General features: G+C 40.8%; 1 protein-coding gene and 1 pseudogene across 1 annotated transcript; one reads left to right on the top strand and one right to left on the bottom strand.

Moving 5' to 3' along the window:
- Positions 1 to 1874: 1874 nt before the first annotated feature.
- On the top strand, positions 1875 to 2372 carry LOC109242672 (SKP1-like protein 11). The gene has a single exon (XM_019409514.1). The coding sequence runs from the start codon at positions 1875 to 1877 to the stop codon at positions 2370 to 2372; it is 498 nt and encodes a 165-aa protein (XP_019265059.1).
- A 1340-nt stretch (positions 2373 to 3712) lies between these two features.
- LOC109242673 overlaps positions 3713 to 16019 on the bottom strand; it is a 36520-nt pseudogene continuing 24213 nt past the window's right edge.

The raw sequence follows: 16019 nt of genomic DNA on the forward strand, positions 1-16019 counted from the left end.
ATCGGCTGGTATTGGCGGGTGGACAGGTGCTTAATGACCCTGAGCGTTATCGTTTGATAGACCGACTTATTATCTGTGTTTCACTCGGTCAGAACTGTCCTACAGTGTTCATATTTTATCTCAGTTCATGAAGCAACCAAAAGAGGAGCATTGGGATGCAACTTTATGGGTTGTTCGCTATTTGAAAGGGAACCCAGGACAAGGTATTTTGTTGAAAAGCAAATATGATCTACGTCTCTATGGATGGTGTGACTCTGGTTGGGCTAGTTGTCTCTTAACTCGACGCTCGCTCACATGTTGGTTTATCTTGTTGAGTGACTCACCCATATCTTGGAAGACTAAGAAGCGATATATCGTCTCTTGATCATCTGCAGAGGCTGAATATCATTCTATGGCAATGACAATCTGTAAGGTGAAATGGTTGAAGGAAATTTTGCTTAGTTTGGGAGTGACTTACACTTCCTTTGTTCGTCTTTATTGTGCCAATCAAGCAGCATTGCACATAGCAAAGAATCCAGTCTTTCATGAAAGAACCAAATACATTGAAGTGGATTGTCATTTTATTCGTGACGAGATTGACAATGAAAATATTCTTACTAGCTTTGTGCCTTCACATGAGCAATTGACAGATATCTTTACGAAAGCATTAGGAAAATCTCAGTATGTTACTCTCTTGCGCAAGTGGAGCATTTGTCATCCAAATGTGCCAACTTGGGGGGGGGGTATTAAAGTGCGTGTGTGTGCGTGTGTGTATGGGTATATATGAATAGTAAATATAATGTATGTTTAGGACTAGGAGAGTTTTCCTTTTCTATACTTGTTAGGACTAGTTTTCCATATTTGTTAGGACTAATGTTTACTACTTAACTTGTATATATATTCTTGTTAATCAATTGAAGAAGGTAAGACTTTCTCTTCCACGCTTGGCCATTGTGTGCTTGCGTGTTTGGCAGATACCTTTTATACGTCCCAATAAAAAATTCTTAAATTTTGTGTCCAATCAAACACCTTCAAGCGAAAAGACTATAATGTTTACAGTATGAAACAAACTTTGCTACTCACTCCGTTTCAGTTTATGTGAACCTATTTTCTTTTTAGTCCGTGCCAAAAAGAATGACCCATTTCCTTATTTGAAAATAATTTACCTTTATGCAATGATTTAAAGCCACACAAAATATGTGTGCCTCATTTGACACCACAAGTTCAAAAGTCTTCTCTCTTTTGTTAAACTTCATGCGCAGTCAAATGGGTTCACATAAATTGAAACGGACGGAGTATAGTATTTTCCTCCACAACGATAATTAATATACAACACAAGTCAATTGTTTTTATGAAAAAAATCTTATTAACATAAAGGGTAACAAGCAAATTCAATCTTCTAATAATGTTTAAACGTGGTATCCAGGTAAGCACTAACATCAGAACTAGTAATTTAGGAAGTAATTTCTTTATTGAAGAGCTAAAATTGAAATATCAAGAGATAATATCCAAGTCAACGGTCCTCTTTAGTCAATAATCATATAATTTCACTCATTAGAATCCATCACAATGTTCGGATTAAAATATAAGAAAAAAATAAATAATCTACAAAGTCATATTAATATGATATAAAGCTAGATTTGAAGCTATTTATAAATGTTTTTTTATAAAAAAAAATTCTTATTTAAAACTAATTGTCACAAAATGAAACTTAGGAAGTAATTTAATTCTTTATAGTTGAATTAAATAACCTTCGAAATCAAGAGATAATAATTAGATTCGATATATAATAATCTGATTTGGTATTTAAAATCATTTATTAGAACCTACCCGCCTGATCCATATATAATTGAATGGTAGAACAAGCACTTAACCGCGGACACAAAATATAAACAATGGCAGAGGCAACATCATCGACCATAGAGAAAAAGTTTTTGAGTCTGAAGTCGTCAGATGGTGATGAGTTTGAGTTGGAAGAATCCATCGCCATTCAGTCTGTAACAATCAAGAACATGGTTGAAGATGGATGCTCCTCCAGCGTCATCCCGCTGAGCAACGTCGACACAGAAACCCTGATCAAGATCATCGATTACCTAAAGATGCACTCCTCGACTTCTTCAAATGAAGAAGAAATCGAGAACTTCGACAAGAAATTTGTGAGCATTGGCTTCAAAACCATCTTTAAAATCTTAGAAGCTGCAAATTTCCTTGACATCAACAGTTTGCTTGAGTTGTGCGCTGAGGCGGTGGCTAATAGGATTAAGAACAAAACGCCTGAAGCTGTTCGGAAGATTTTCAATATCACTAGTGACTTCACCCCAGAGGAAGAGGCAGAGATTCAGAACGAGACTCCATGGGCCTTTGAAGGGGATCTTGATCACTCCCTTGACTAGTTTACATTTGTGTCTATTCTTTTTTGTTTTGTGAGCTTCTAGTTTTGTTTGCGCCTCTTCTCTTTTGAGCAGAGAACTTGCGGCTAATAAGTCATGGCATGAGTCAGAGTGTCTAAATAAAAAGTTTTTTATAAATTTAAGGGTCATCTATGTATTCAACATATATTTATTATATATATTGATTCTTTCAAATATTTTTCATGTGTTATTCTACTTTTATTTTATTCGGTATATGTCAGGAATATCATTGTTGACTAGTACTCTACCCATGAAAGGTGCTAATTCATCCATTAGGTAATTATTCACTTGAACTCTACTATATTTTTCTAAAATCTATTAATTAATATTAATAAATTCCCATTAGGGAGTAGAAAAGATACGTTTTCTGAACATTATAGTGGAAAATAAATAATGGCTAGGATTTGAGTGAAGAAAATAATCCATCTCGTAAGAATCCCTAACACTGATAATTCACACCCTTGTACTTTCTTATTCAAGCAAATGAAAGCCATAGAAGAAAAACTTTCTCTCATTTTCCTTTCCATAGTTTGTAGTGACACCTAAGAATATCAATAAAATAAAAAATAACACATGAAGATTAATTTGAAACAAATTGGTTTCTAAGATTATTCGCTTATAATTCTGGTAGGAAAAACTTCTCTTTTAGTGGGTATTATATACCACGAATTCTAATTAGTTGAACAATAATGCGAGTACAAAGAAAAAGACGGTTTAGCAAATCCAATTGGATAAGGTGCCATTTTGATTTTAGTGGAGAACATGCAATCTAGGTTGGATTTGTCATTTGTACCTAAGATGAAACTTCAAGAGATCACAATCCTCAATACAGAAGGAACTCTCGCACATTCAATCAAGAAAAACTTAATACTCTATTCGTTCCAATTTATGTGATGTAACTCGAATTTCGAGAATCAAACTTCATCATTTTAACCGTGAATTTAGCCATAGAATCTCTAAATATTTTGAAATAATATTACATATTTGAAAACAACATAATAAGTACTATAAGTCACGATACTTAACAATTCAAAATAATTAATAAGTATATGTGAAAATCATGGTAAAAGAAAAACTTGTTTAACTCTCAAAATCCTAACTGGATTACATAAATTTAGTCAGAGGAGCAATATTTATGCACATATAAATTTACTTGTTGAAAACCAGGATTAAATCTCAAGACTATCAAACTCGAGTCCGTCATTTCCGTTTCCCTTACTATTAAAATCTCTCTATAACATTTATTATTTTAGTACAAAGATAATAAATAATGATACGATCAAAGCTCTCCCTAGTGAGAGAAGTATATTTCAGGTTGAGATTTAACCAAGCTTATTTTCTCCGAAACCCGCATTACGATTACCAATCCCTCCCAACCACTCCTCGAATTGTGCTTCTTTATCGGCCATAACTTCTTCAAACTTTTCTGATGAAGAGAGCAGTTGATCATTGGACATGCATATATTCACCTGCATCACTTGTAGCTCATTATTAGTTGGACTTGATAATGGCAACTCTTCATCATTTGCCTCTGAAACTGAGAACAAAGATCGGGTCGCTGCAGGTGATAGTGCATCATCAGTATAGGTTACATCATATTCATTGGACTCTAATTGAGACCACTTGAAGCTATTAGCTTTTTCTTTCGTTGACCTGAAACAGAAGTCAATGGAGCTCATTTCACTGGGTTCAACTAAATCCAGTACTTCTGACACATAGTATGTATATATATATATATATATATATATATATATATATATATATATATATATATATATATATGTGTGTGTGTGTGTGTGTGTGTGTGTGTGTGTGTGTGTGTGTGTGTGGAAAATTATTAAATTTTCAACCCATAAGTTTGAAAGTGTAACGGACTTGGCGATAAGAATCTTAAACTCTAGATCCGCCTCTCACCTGAAAATATTTGTGAGATAACCACTCTCACCGTCCAATTGTGGAACTGTGCTTCGACCCCAAGTGGTAGGACACCAAGAACTAGTTCGCCCTAACTGAAAAGTTGACCCGGACTGCCTTATTAACCCTTTTCTCAATTGATTATTCTTCGACACAACAGCTAGAGAATGTCTCAGATCTTTAATCATCTCATTAGCAATTGGGGCACCACAATCTTTCATCGACCTGATCATGGTGATAGAATCCTCTGAATCTTCCCCGTGCAAAGTCACTTCACGAGATTTTTCCTCAATATTGTTCTTGAGATTGATAAGGTTGGGAGCTGCACTCTAAGTATGATGTTGAATGTAGAAAAGACCCATGGAGGGCTCATTTTTTATGAACTTCATTGTATACGGTGAAATCGGAGGGTCCAATTTCTCGTCATCGAGGGGCCTCAAAATATCATCTCGAAGACTTGAGGCCGCGGCCGAGTATCCTCCCTCGAGGGTCGTCGACACACGACCTCAGGGTGGTAATGATCACGATAATGATAGAAATGGGGAGTTCCCAAGGTACACGGCTAGGACTGACAGAGCCTAGTGGACTACCCTAACCCTTAATCAGGGTGTCATATCTATCTGTCCCATCTCCATTTCTTTGCCATTAATACATTTTGTACTATGTTGAGATTCCCCTCCTATATAAAGGGGATCCTGGTCATTTTGTAAGGATCTGTTGCTTCAGCTGCTCCACACGAAATATACAAGAACATTCTCTCTGCTTTCTAACATATTCGCTTGATATTATTGCTTCCATTTATTATCTTCATTATTGTTCATCATTTATTACTTATCATTGGCCATAAAGAGCCTTCTTAGATTTTATTATAATTACTAGTCATACTTCGATCACCTTCGATAGCTCACAGTCGAGCCCCGAAATCGACCTCGAGGCCCCTGAATCGACAAGCACGAGGCCCCGATTGTCAACCTATCGATTTGATTATCATTTCATTCTTAACTCTTATTTCGTTTCTAAGTCTCACGCATAGCATCAACTGCTCTAGAACCGGCATAAAAATAGATCACGTATTTTTAGAGTCCCATAATCAAATTTAATTGTTATTACCATTTTCACGGTAAACAGTTTTGCGCCCACCGTGGGGCTAAAAATAATAGTGATTATTTTCTTGCTGGTTCCATTACACAACGCAAGTTATCTTTCACGCTTTTCTTGTCCAAAGATCTTTGATTTCAGGTCTGAATGTCTGATTCAGAAAACAATAACCTTGAGAACCACAGAGAGAATGGTGTGGCTATTCAAGGTGTTGGTGAGCCACCACGAAACCTTGAGAACGCACCAAGACCAATTCCAGTGGACGAAGTCTCGCGCGACGCTCAACACGTCGAAATGAGCTCTCACACTAACAGGAGCATACACCAAGGCGACCAACAAGAAGCCCAGAAAACCCCAGCCCGTGAAGAACGGGAGGTTAGCCTTCATGTTATTTTTGAAATGTTGCAAGCACAACAAATGGCTATTGCTCAGCTGCAAAGCCACCAGAAAACTCCTAGCACAGTACCACCGGGGACAGCTCCCCCGGCCAAACAGGTACCGGAGAGATCGAGCAATAATGGGTCAATGGCCGATCCCGTCATCGTAAGGATGCTCGAGGACCTCACCAGAAGGATCGAATCGGGCGAGAAAATGATAGAAGCCAACGAAAAGAAGGTCGATACTTACAACTCCAGGGTCGACCAAATTCCAGGAGTGCCCCCGATCTTGAAGGGTGTGGACTCAAAAAAAGTTCGTACAGAAGTCCCACAGGAAGCGGCCCCGAAACCCATTCCAAAGAAGTTCACAATGCCAGACCTCCCAAAGTATAACGGAACGTTGGACCCCAATGAGCACGTCGCCGCCTACACTTGTGCAGTAAAGGGCAACGACCTAAGGGACGACGAGATCGAGTCTGTCCTGCTGAAAATGTTCGGGGAAACGCTCTCTAAAGGGGCGATGATGTGGTATCACAATCTGGCCGCAAACACGATAGGTTCATTTGCCATGTTAGCGGATTCTTTCATTAAGGCACATGCTGGTGCCATCAAAGTAGCAACAAGGAAATCCGACGTCTTCAAGATTAAACAGAGAGATAATGAGATGCTGTGAGAGTTCATATCTCGCTTTCAGATGGAACGAATGGAACTACCACCGGTCTCCGACGACTGGGCGGTGCAGGCCTTCACTCAAGGTCTAAACGAACGAAGCTCGGTGGCTTCGAAATAGCTGAAGCAGAACCTAGTCGAGTACCCGGCCGTGACTTGGTCGGATGTCCATAACCGATACCAGTCGAAAATCAGGATCGAGGACGACCAGCTAGGGGCCCCCTCGGGCTCGGTAAACCCAAGCAGGCTTCTGGCAAAGGAGCTAAAACCAAACAAAGTAAGGTACCAGCCATACATAGAAGACAGGAGGAACGCCCCGAGGTGCAACGTACCCCGCAATGATCGAAGGATGGACCGAGGATAGAATCCTCGGAGAATCGTCAATAGATCCGGGTTTGATAGGCACACGAGGCCAGCAGAGGCACCTCGCTTGTCAGAATACAACTTCAACGTCGATGTATCAGACATCTTGTTCGCCATCAGCAAAATCAGAGATGCCAAGTGGCCCAGGCCTATGCAATCGGATCCTTCGCAAAGGAATCATAACTTAATGTGTGAGTTTCACAACACACATGGCCACAGGACCGAGGATTGCCACCAGCTTCAAGAAGAAGTAGCCAGGTTACTCAACAAAGGTCATCTCCGAGAATTCCTAAGCGACCGGGCCAAAAATCAGTTTCGGGAAAGAGAGGCGGCCAAGAAGAACGAAACGAATGAGCCGCAGCATGTTATCCACATGATCTTGGGAGGCGTCGATGCTCCACATGAACCCGTGATGAGAAGAACGAAAATATCCATCACCAGAGAAAAGCGAACCCGGGGGTACATACCCGAAGACGCCCTCACATTCAGCGAAGAGGACACTGATACCTTGTCTCAACCTCACAATGACGCACTAGTAATCTTTTTCCTCGTAAATACACTTCAAATAAAACGTGTACTCGTGGATCCAGGTAGCTCGGCCAAAATTATCAGGTCGAGGGTAATGGAGCGGCTCGGATTTCTTGACCAAATCATGCCCGCCACTCGAGTCCTCAACGGATTCAACATGGCGAGTGAAACAACGAAAGGAGAAATCGCCCTCCCAGTCAACGTGGCTGGCATAACCCAAAATGTCAAATTCCATGTCATTGAAGGAGACATGAGATACAACGCCTTGTTCGGGAGGCCGTGGATACACTGCATGAGAGCAGTACCGTTCATCCTCCACCAAATGATGAAATTCCCGACAAAGGATGGAATTAAAACCGTCTACGGGGAACAGCATGCGGCAAGGGAAATGTTCGCGGTGCACGATGTGGCACCGGCACCAATACCTCCACTCGCAAAGGAGCGAAAGTCTAATCAAACTACATCTTCGATAAAGCCTGATTAAACAAAGCTGAGCACCGTACCGCATCCTCATCACAAGCGACTAGGACATATCGGACCTCGAAACATCACCGGCACATCCCATACTAAGGTATAACCCTCTCCCTTTTCATTTTATATTTCACACTAACCCTTATGCAGGCGCCCGACCGAAGCAGTCGAGACGCTAACCTAGCTCAAAGACCTTAAGGCTTTAAAGCATCAGTTGCACTCTTTTCCTTCTACCGAGTTTTTATCCCGAAAAGGGTTTTACCGGCAAGGTTTTTAATGAGGCAACATCCACATGCTACCTAAGGAAGACTCAACAAGTATTCAAGGCTTCTCTTGCAATCAACCTCGAACACTGGGGGCATCCCCCCGGGAGGCCATCCACTCAGAAAAGCCAAGACACGCCAAATGGGGTCCCAATAGGAAAATGGTGTACCGGGCCAAACGGTCGAACGAACCGTGTCAGTATAGCCGGACCCCCAACGGCAAAAACATGTATACTTGTACCAAGTAATCGAAGAATACCTTTTATCAAAGCATCTCACACTCCAAAAAAAACTCAGCATATTCGCAAAAATGACTCCTCCGTCGAAAACGCCCCGAACACTCGGGGACTGGCTGTCGCGCCCCCTTTTTCCTTTCCTCGCGGAGGGAATCGGGTTTATGACATTTTTTGGTATGGGAAAACTCTTTCCTTTTGGGAAAGGGATTTGCATTTGTTGAAGAGTCGCCACCTAACGATTTAAGGTGCGTTAGGGAACCTATAAGGTTCATCTATAACTACGTTTGGTAACCAGAGATAGGGTAAGGGCTTGAAATTATCCTAAGGGGAAGGTGTTAGGCACCCCTCAGGATCCACTAGTGTGGTTCCCGGCTAGACAATTTTTGTGAATTTGTACAATTAGCAAACAAGCAAGTATGGCTCAAATAGTAGGGGATTTAAGTTTAAACACACAAGTGTAAGAAAACGACTGATGAAGAAGCTAGGTTTTGAAAAGTATTACAAGTTAAGCATATTTACGAATATAAAGGGGTGTCCTAGGTTTGTTTATAATATGGATCACATCAATACAATGCCCGGTAATCACTCCTTAGAAAGGGGCTACGCGTGGCATTAGCGCACCGGTCATTATATCCATATCTACCCTTTCCCGCCACGCGAAGGTAAGTAAAGCGAGGGTTGGTCTCGTCCCTTATTGCATGCTGTTACCCGTCCCTTCCTATCAGTCCCGGAGGAATTTAGGACTCCTATCCTATTAGAAGGAGGTTCTAGGCAGACCCTCATATTTAAAGGCAAAATACTAAGGCGACATACAATAACAAGTAGGACTACAATTAGTGGGGAGCATGGAAAATAAACGAAAGGCTCAAATACACCTCCACAGGTAATGCACATAGACAACATGACTCATACACAACTAGGTCCACATTCAGATCCTAACAAGGTTTTAAAAATGATAATAATAGAACCAGATCTATTACATGACTCAGAAAAGAAGTCCGAATCAGGCTTGCCTACTGATTTTCACAGTTGATAATTAAACACTGATCGTAGAGACGATTCTTGTTTTATTTAAAATTAATTACCTAAGGCTTGCCTAGGCGTAAAATGGTATGCAGCAGTTATTCAGAATTATTAAAAGATAGTTTGGAAATTATTTTACCCTAAGAGCATACTGTTCTAGTTGATATGAATGCAGAGATTATTACCAGTTATTTTAAACAGGATGATCAAGTGTGAAGTTGTTTTTACCTCTTTTATAACCAGCAGTTTACACTAAGTGTGAATGCGAGTACGAATAAGATCCTAAACATGGTATCTAAGATGCATGTATAAAACTCATGATGCGGAATTCCTAGAGCAGGATTTCTAAATGCATATGGCAGGATTGCTGAATTTCCTAAGAGCAGGATTTCTAAATGCACATGGCAGCATAGAACATAATAGTAAAGTGCTAATTATTAGCAGATTTTAACACATGATTTGGTAAGAGTGCACATGCTGAAACAATAAACATGAAACCTAAAGGCATGATTTCTAGTGCATGTATGAACCCTAAGCATGGTTTCTATTGCGCAATTAGGAACATAAACCTAATAACATTTTTTCTACCCTTAACAACTATAGCATGCATATTTATCCCATCCCTTTTCACTAGCCGACCCCAATACTTGTTTACAACAAGTTATTACAGACCAAAATTGAAATGAATTACATAAGTAGCAATGAAAATAAGAGGTTACACTATAGGAAGCCTGATTAGGACTTCCTCCCTGAGTTATGTAATAAATCACTTCAAGTGCCAAGATTTGTTCCATAGTCTTTCTCATATCCGGGTGTGTCAGAGTTCCCTAAGGATCTCAAGGGATCCCGAGCAGTGCTCACACCCAGATTTCATAGCCAAGACAGAGTAAGTGCAGTGTGGAAAGTCTAGCTTTCATGTGTCCAAGTTCAGAGGGAGCTCAAGGGTCCCAAGGCAAGGCTCACACAAAAGGGGCAGAACCTAGTGGTCTAAGAGTATATGTGAGAGTGCTTGACACAGATTTAAAAGAGTTGAGTTGGAAACAGTTTTGTAAGGGGAAGGGGATGGGAGCAACAACAACTTGGAACAATCACACACACAGAACCAGTTTAAAGAATAGTACAGTTTCAGAAGTTACAAGCAGAAGTAGGGGTTGGGGACATAGAGGGCCCAAATCAGAAACACATAAACATGGCTGAGAAGAGGTGCATATAGACCAGCAAGTGCAAAGAACAAGTTGGGACTGATTGGTCTCCAGAACACAGACAATTACTTCAAAGAGTTAACAAGGGAATGATGCTTGAAATTAGAACAGTAACAAGACATAGGGACGGGTATGGGAATAGTCATGCAGGGGTCTATTACACATAATTAGTCATGACTTGGTGTCAACCAAGCACATTAGGCGACATACTAGTTGAGAGACATAAACAGGCACCCAAGTAGACATGCTGACTACATTTGAACAAGAGAGGGCAGAACTTAAGCATGCTCAGTAAAGCAGTAGACAAGAAGTGCAATTAAACAACATGAGCCATTATGTCAGTGCAGAAAGAGACAGGGATTGACAAACAATGGAGCACATAGAGTTGAGTTTCATAATTGAACTAGGAACATACCAGTTAAGGAAGCAAAGTGCAGAAAAAGTAAAGCAAGTAGAGTTCCACAATCTAGCCTTGCTTTCAGCCGGCTAGGCTAGCAATAGCACAAGTAGTAGAAAAAAGAAGAGAGAGTTTTGAGTGTGTATGTGTGTGTTCTGAACTTATTGTTCGTCTTTTGCTAAAGAGAGGGTAAAGTATTTATAGTTTTGAGAACAGGCAGGAAAATAAGGTAATAAGTACTGACTTAGCATAATTATAGAAAATAATACAAATTAGAATCAATTAAAGACCCAGACTCCCTTCAATTAGGGAGTCATAGTTCAAACGGGTACAAGTTGTATCAAGTAGGGAAAAGAACTGATTTTATCATAATAGGAGTAGTAAGAGCATGTAGCACGTAATAAGGACTAAGTACGGAATATTTTCAAGTAAGGAAAGTATACCAACAGCATATTGTGCACATAAATAATGTAGAGCACAATTTCCATTCTGAAAGCCAGTTCAAAGAATCACGGATGAGATGGAAAATTACAGGGAATCAGCACTAACTAAGGAAAGTATCACAAAAATAAGGAAGCAATTTCGAAAAATCAGTACAGAATTACAAGTAAAATACACAAAATCACAGATGTAGGTTTAAGGAGATTACACAAAATCAACCTAAATTATGTGAACAATCAACAAATAGTCGGACCTATTAAACGATAAATAACATGTGTTTGGACAAAATCAAAAAAACCTTAAGAACAAATTAGAGCAGGAAGCACAAGAGCATATAGAACACACATGAAACCTAGAATGTTCACGATAGTCTTGCAAACACGTCGCAATCAAACTCAAACTTTGAGTCGAACCCAGAAGTATTAGGGTTTCTTGACAAAAATGAATCGAGCAAAAGGAAAGACTCAGGTGATATTTAAACATGCTAAAAATCAAAGTAATTGCTAAAATCAGAAAGAAATCATTTTTTTTTGCAAAAAGGGTTTTGAAACCCTAGTCTGGAAAATGAAGAAATCGTTTGAAATCGGAGAAACATTTTGAGGAAAACATGTGAAAACCTTAAGAAACCCATAGATCCATCACAGATCTAAAAGGATCGGAGGATTTATAGCTAGATTTTTTCAGAAAAATAGCAGAGACGAAGAAAAAATCGGTTAAAAACTCATGGATACACCGAGATCTAAGACAGATCTAAAGAAAAGTGGAAAATCTCAAGAGTTAGGGTTTCATAGAACCTAAAGAAGATGAGAGGACTTTAATATGTTACCGGTTTTTGGCCGGAAAAGTCATGGATCTGACTCGAACAGCCATGGATGGCCGGAAAATGGCATAAAAGACCATGGATAGGAGTTGAACAAGATCCGGACTAGATCTCTTTGAGATCCTTCCATGAAATCACAACAACGAGCAACCAAGAGACGTAGGAGACAAGTATATGTCTCAAACAACCCTGGGAACCCATGAATCGAGTGAGGATCGAAGGGATTAGGTAGGTTTTAGGTGGCGGCGGCTAGGGATAAGTTCAGGTCTTAGAGAGAATTGGAGGGGAAGGGATTCAAAGGCGGCTCAAATGAAAAATGGGGTAGGGTTTTGGGGGGTAGTTGGGTTAAAAAAGGTAAAGAACAAGGTGGACCGTTGATCTGGGAGATCAACGGTCGAGATTAGAGAGGGTAGGTGGGGTTTCGGGCTTGGGCATGGGTTAAAAGGCGTGGGTCGGGTTATAATTATAGAATTGGGCTGGAAATTGGGGCCCTGATTTGGCTATAATTGAAAGCCCCTTTTGGCTATAATTTAAATAGCCAGTTTTTCCCTTTTTTAATTTATAAAAATAGTAAATAGTTTCTGAAAAAAATAATTTAAAGTGCCAAAATGATTTGGAATACATAATTAGCAATTTAAAAATACAGGATCCAATTTTATGCGTATAAAACATAATTAAATCTTAAAAGGGCTAATATTGCAATTATGTGCAATTTAACTTTAAAAATACTAAATGTAATTATAAAAATATGTAAAAATTACCTTAGCCATATTTTGGCAAAAATATAGAAATCCAATAGATGAATTATCAAAAATAATAATTTTGGAAATAATTATTGGGGATTTTATGGATAAAAAGGGAGAAAATAAATCAATTTAAAATCCTTAAAATTATGAAAAAAAAATAAAAACCTTGGACATGCTTATATATGCATATATATGATGTTTTGAAGGTATTTTGCATATTTAAAATATATAGGGAAAAATTGGGTATCAACACTGGCGTCAACAAATTCAACACCTGAACGACCTCCGGGTCGGGACCCCAAACTCATAAGCCCTCAGCGAGGCAACATGAAGGTCACAAAACATCTCCAAGGTCGGAAATGCCCGAACACTCGGGGACTGGCGTCAAAATCTCAAAAATCACACGACCCCAGGGTCGAAATCTCCGAAATCGTAAGCCCTCAATGAGGCAATACCAAGTTTACAAGTATCGGTTCCCGAGCCAGGATACCCTCGATGACTCGGGGACTGTCGCCAACCACCATCCATTAAAAACCCGAAGCCATAATACCCCGAGCGGACAGGCTCGGTCTCGCAAGGCCTATGAAAGGCAACAACAGCATCTGTAAGACCTCAAGCAAGGCATGAACCACACTTGTACCAAGTGGCAATATCTGTAAGACCTCAAGCAAGGCATGAACCATACTTGTACCAAGTATCTAAAAACTGTAAGACCTCAAAGGCATGACAATTTTGTAAGACCTTGCTAAAGGCATAAACCCGATCTCAAAGTTTACGCTATATATCGAACTTGTAAGACCCCTAAAAGGCATACCCTGAATATAGACGCCCAAACTACTTCACTCGGGATCAAAATGGCTCCGGCCAAGCACAAATGACTACGGTCATAAGGCTGCACCAGCCAAACTAACGCGACTCGGGGACGCCCAACCGTCGCTACAAAATCATAGGCCTTCAATTACTTCGAATCTACTTCGAAAAGAACCGGTTAAATAGGCTACCCTCGACATAGGCAAAAGAGCTTCGACCATGTCAGCTCCAAATCACAGGCTTCGAGATACTCAACCCCCGAGCCAAATCTCCCGAGGTGCTCGATCATCGCCACATAACGACTCGTAACCGAGGTTCTTCTCGAACCATCGAAGAGTCAGGCAAAAACTATTTCAAAATTCCTTAACAAGGGAAAACCAAAGCCTATAAAAGGTCGCTTCGACCCAAGGCGTAAGAGCCATTGTCGCCATCCCACATAAAACGGTCGCATCGACCCAANATAACTTAATGTGTGAGTTTCACAACACACATGGCCACAGGACCGAGGATTGCCACCAGCTTCAAGAAGAAGTAGCCAGGTTACTCAACAAAGGTCATCTCCGAGAATTCCTAAGCGACCGGGCCAAAAATCAGTTTCGGGAAAGAGAGGCGGCCAAGAAGAACGAAACGAATGAGCCGCAGCATGTTATCCACATGATCTTGGGAGGCGTCGATGCTCCACATGAACCCGTGATGAGAAGAACGAAAATATCCATCACCAGAGAAAAGCGAACCCGGGGGTACATACCCGAAGACGCCCTCACATTCAGCGAAGAGGACACTGATACCTTGTCTCAACCTCACAATGACGCACTAGTAATCTTTTTCCTCGTAAATACACTTCAAATAAAACGTGTACTCGTGGATCCAGGTAGCTCGGCCAAAATTATCAGGTCGAGGGTAATGGAGCGGCTCGGATTTCTTGACCAAATCATGCCCGCCACTCGAGTCCTCAACGGATTCAACATGGCGAGTGAAACAACGAAAGGAGAAATCGCCCTCCCAGTCAACGTGGCCGGCATAACCCAAAATGTCAAATTCCATGTCATTGAAGGAGACATGAGATACAACGCCTTGTTCGGGAGGCCGTGGATACACTGCATGAGGGCAGTACCGTTCATCCTCCACCAAATGATGAAATTCCCGACAAAGGATGGAATTAAAACCGTCTACGGGGAACAGCATGCGGCAAGGGAAATGTTCGCGGTGCACGATGTGGCACCGGCACCAATACCTCCACTCGCAAAGGAGCCAAAGTCTAATCAAACTACATCTTCGATAAAGCCTGATTAAACAAAGCTGAGCACCGTACCGCATCCTCATCACAAGCGACTAGGACATATCGGACCTCGAAACATCACCGGCACATCCCATACTAAGGTATAACCCTCTCCCTTTTCATTTTATATTTCACACTAACCCTTATGCAGGCGCCCGACCGAAGCAGTCGAGACGCTAACCTAGCTCAAAGACCTTAAGGCTTTAAAGCATCAGTTGCACTCTTTTCCTTCTACCGAGTTTTTATCCCGAAAAGGGTTTTACCGGCAACGTTTTTAATGAGGCAACATCCACATGCTACCTAAGGAAGACTCAACAAGTATTCAAGGCTTCTCTTGCAATCAACCTCGAACACTGGGGGCATCCCCCCGGGAGGCCATCCACTCAGAAAAGCCAAGACACGCCAAATGGGGTCCCAATAGGAAAATGGTGTACCGGGCCAAACGGTCGAACGAACCGTGTCAGTATAGCCGGACCCCCAACGGCAAAAACATGTATACTTGTACCAAGTAATCGAAGAATACCTTTTATCAAAGCATCTCACACTCCAAAAAAAACTCAGCATATTCGCAAAAATGACTCCTCCGTCGAAAACGCCCCGAACACTCGGGGACTGGCTGTCGCGCCCCCTTTTTCCTTTCCTCGCGGAGGGAATCGGGTTTATGACATTTTTTGGTATGGGAAAACTCTTTCCTTTTGGGAAAGGGATTTGCATTTGTTGAAGAGTCGCCACCTAACGATTTAAGGTGCGTTAGGGAACCTATAAGGTTCATCTATAACTACGTTTGGTAACCAGAGATAGGGTAAGGGCTTGAAATTATCCTAAGGGGAAGGTGTTAGGCACCCCTCAGGATCCACTAGTGTGGTTCCCGGCTAGACAATTTTTGTGAATTTGTACAATTAGCAAACAAGCAAGTATGGCTCAAATAGTAGGGGATTTAAGTTTAAACACACAAGTGTAAGAAAACGACTGATGAAGAAGCTAGGTTTTGA

This window comes from Nicotiana attenuata, unplaced genomic scaffold, assembly GCF_001879085.1.
Source record: "Nicotiana attenuata strain UT unplaced genomic scaffold, NIATTr2, whole genome shotgun sequence".
NCBI classification, from domain to species: domain Eukaryota; kingdom Viridiplantae; phylum Streptophyta; class Magnoliopsida; order Solanales; family Solanaceae; genus Nicotiana; species Nicotiana attenuata.